This window comes from Mustela erminea, chromosome 4 (genome assembly GCF_009829155.1).
Source record: "Mustela erminea isolate mMusErm1 chromosome 4, mMusErm1.Pri, whole genome shotgun sequence".
Classification (NCBI taxonomy): domain Eukaryota; kingdom Metazoa; phylum Chordata; class Mammalia; order Carnivora; family Mustelidae; genus Mustela; species Mustela erminea.
Window position 1 is genome coordinate 16586992 of NC_045617.1, and position 3758 is coordinate 16590749.

Below are 3758 nucleotides of genomic sequence, written 5' to 3' on the forward strand. Positions count from 1 at the left end.
CTTTATTTATTCCTTTGACAGAGACAGATCAGAAGTAGGCAGAGAGGAAGGCAGAGAGAGGAGAAAGCAGGCTCCCTGCCGAGCAGAGAGCCTGACGCGGAACTCGATACCAGGACCCTGAGATCATGACCTGAGCCGAAGGCAGAGGCCTTAACCCACTGAGCCACCCAGGCGCCCCGTCCTGTGTTCTTCTTAAGATCTCTGTGAAGGCCATGTGAAATCACGTACCTGAAAGTGCTTGGCAAACTTTGAAATAATTACAGTTGTTAATTAATGCTATAGCCTAATATCATATATGTCTATTTTTCATATTAATAATTATTTTATCACAGCTCATATTTAGATTTGAATGCTACCTTCAGTATCTACTTTTATACCTTCAGTGTCCATTTTTATCACCAAGACAGTTTCTCCTTATCATAAGCCTACTGGAGCTCTCTGAGGTCTAAGGTGAAAGGAATCCTTATGCTGTCAAGGACATCATTAAGTGGCTTCAGTTGCGTGGGGTGAATATCACTGAGGTGGAAGAACCTGTAACCCAAAGTGGGCCACTCCCTGTACAGCTAAGATGTTAAAAATTTCAGCTTCAGACCCATGCATATACACGACCTCATGAACCCTATGAATTTTCCTTTTCATGGAATAGCAAGAAATAATGGATTATTTTCTTTTTTCTTCTTTTGTATTTTTACCTTTAGTTCTATCTCCTTCTCTGTTCTAGATCTGAAAGCAATGGGTTCCTAGATATAACTCTAAAACCATATATATATATATATATTCAGAAACTATTTTTCTATCCAATTATTTTCTCTTTCCCTCTAAAAAGGACACTGAACCATGTGGAATTACAATGTTCATGCATCCAATCAAAAAAACTTCTGGACATTCCAAGAAGCAAGAAATTGTGCTCCATAATCAGGAGAAAAATGAATCGATAGAAACTCTGAAAAAAGAGATGTAGAAGCTGCTGGCAGTTACAACTCAGGTGTGGTCTCCAGGGGATGGGATTTTGATAAACCTTACTAAGCCATTTAAAACACTACTGCGCTGGCGCCCCTAGGTGGCGCTGTGGGATTAGCCGCTCGCTCCTGGTTTCCCCTGAGGTGAGGATCTCCAGGTCACGGGATCCACCTGCGTGGCGGTGAGACCTGTCTAAGCTGGGCTGTCAGCTTGAGATTCTCCCTCCATCTCCCTTTGCCCCTCCCGCTGGTGCTCTCTCTCTCTCTCTCTCTCTCTCTCTCTCTCTCAAATAAATAAATCTTTAAAAACAGAAGAGAACAGTGCTCAGTTTTGTAACCGTGTATGGTGACAGATGGTGGTGATCCGTGAACGGTATATACAAGTGCCGAATCATTGTGTACACCTGAAGCTAACCTGTTATATGTCAAGCGTTATCTCCGTAAAGGAAAAGGTTATCTGCTAAATTTAATTAAATAAAATGCATCTTCACGAGATCTTACATGATCCAGGCTGAAGGCCTCTCTACACGCCATACAGAGATCAGGTCCTCGTAACTGGATGTGTTCGGATGTCCGGTTATGTCAGTGGAAATACGACTGCACGTAACTACTTGATTTTTATATTTTTCAGCAGCGTTGCCCGCCTTGTGCTACCCAAGTGCATCTGGGGACCCGAACGTGATGGGGATATTGGAAGTGAAGGACCAAAGACTGTCTGAACTGGTTCCCCAGTTCAAGTCCCTTTTCTAAAGCAGACCCTGAGGTCACAAAGATCTGAGCTTCCCCAAGCACGGTCGCATGTCAATAAAGCCGAGTGGATTTAGGCACAGTCCCCCGTCCAGACTCGGAGGGCCGCGGTCGCCCATGCAGGCTCAGTACACACAGCACCCCTAGAATCTCACACAGCCGATCTCCCTCCGGCGCGCTCCCCGCTTGGAGGAGTCTGCAGAGGGCGGTGTGCGCCTGTGGTCTTTGCCAGCTGGGAGCGAAACTGCACGCGAGAGGGGCGGGGCCGTCGGAGGCGGGGCCGTCGGAGGCGGGGCCGTCGGAGGAGGGGGCGGGAACGCACACGGGCGGAGGGAGGGGGAACTGGGCGGGGCTTGGTGCGCCTCCGAAGGAGCCGGAGCCGCTGTTCACAGGACCGGTGCTGAATCGCGCCGAGACCGTCTTCTCAGAGACCGCCCGGGTCTCGGCGGAGAGGCGCGGGCCTTCACGGAAGCCTCCCCAACCACCAGCGGCGGTGCCAGGCGGGGCCGGTTGTGCCTCTCGTGCCTGTGGATCCCGCCCGCGACCGCGCGACCGCGACTCCGGGGGCGCAACCGGGGCCCGAGGTGGCCGCACTGTGAGGCGCCGGGGCGTAGCGGCCGCGGCCACACCGGAGCGGCACAGGGTCCCGCGCTCGCCCAACTTCCTCGCGCTCTGCGGCCCCTCCTAGGCCCGCTGCCTCAGCTGCCGGCCGCCGTGGCCCTCGCCGCCCGGAAAAGCGCGGGCTCGGGCGGCCGCCGAGGAACCCTGCGCTGCGCGGGCTGCGGCTGCTCTGCCGGTGGCTGCCGAGGGGCCGTGGGGCCGTCCCGCCGTCAGCGCCGCCGTCCGAGCTGCAGGCGCAGCTCTCGGGAGTGGAGCCGCTGCTGGAGGAGTTCCGCCGGCTGCTGCAGCAGGAGCGGCCGCAGGAGGAGCGGGAGCGGGAGCTGCGCGCGGGCGTCTGGCTCCGGGAGGAGGGCTGCCCGGGCCGGGGCGGCGGCGGCTACAGCGCCACTCCAGACGCCATCATCCGCACCAAGGACTCCCCGGCGTCCGGCGCCCGCTTCCTGAGCCCGCCGGCAACCGTGGGGGACTGGCGGCCGTGCGCGGCGGCTGCTGCTCGGAGCCGCGCTGCTCGGTGACGGTGGTGGAGCTGCCCCGGCGGCCCGCGTCGCCCGCCGCCGCCGCGCTTGGCTGCTGCCTCTTCAACTGCACCGCACGTGGCCGCAGCGTCTGCAAGTTCGCGCTGCACCGGGGCTATAGCAGCTGCAGCCTCTGCCGCGCTTTTACCGCCGGCGGGGAGACCGGGGAGCCTCACCGCACAGGGGTGAGAACTCCGCTGGAGGAGGCCGGGCCAGACCTCCAGGTCCTGCTGCCCTGGCACCTGTTGAGTGGCGCCCAGGAGGAGACCACTTGGGCAGTACACTTTGGCAGTAGAGCCAAGTGAGAGATGAAGCATCCTCCTTTCAAGGGATTTTTAGTTCGGGGCCATCCAGAGAAATGGTTTTGACTGTGATGAGGGAGCAGGAGGCTGGCTGAGGACAAAGCAAAAGCTGGCACCTTGCACCCCCTCTCCACCCGCTCCCCTCAGTAATGTGTGTAACATTCCTCAGGCACCCCTGGCTGCCCTAAAAGAAAAACAGTTTACTTGCAGAGATCACAATCCTGCAAACAGGAGTTTCCCTTGGTTCACAAGTGTCCTAGAGATTTACAACAAAGAAACTATCTTAACAATAGCACAATTTCCAGAGGCAAATAACTCAGTTCCTCAAGCCCTAACATCACCCTCCCCTCCATAAAACGGAAGGAGGTAAGGTAGAAGGAAATGTAAATCAAGTTAAATTTCTTCTAAACGCAAATCTCACTAACAAGGACACTTGATAGGAGGAATGTTAAACTTTATCTCTAAACCTCCTAGATAGTGTCAGCAATCATTCCCAAGCATATGACCCACTGATATGCATCTAAAGGATCTCAGGAAAAGATTTTTATTACTAAGATTTTTATTACTAATTTACTAATAAATTACCTTTCTCCCAACAATAGCTACCCCTCAAG

The 3758-nt window shown here is 54.3% G+C and overlaps 1 protein-coding gene across 1 annotated transcript; it reads left to right on the plus strand.

Moving 5' to 3' along the window:
- The first annotated feature begins 1538 nt into the window (after positions 1 to 1538).
- Positions 1539 to 3192, plus strand: LOC116589288 (low-density lipoprotein receptor-related protein 11-like). The gene is given in 3 exon segments (XM_032341321.1): positions 1539 to 1562; positions 2321 to 2810; positions 2813 to 3192. Coding segments are annotated over 3 exon segments (849 nt in total). The 3' UTR covers positions 3148 to 3192.
- Positions 3193 to 3758: the final 566 nt, after the last annotated feature.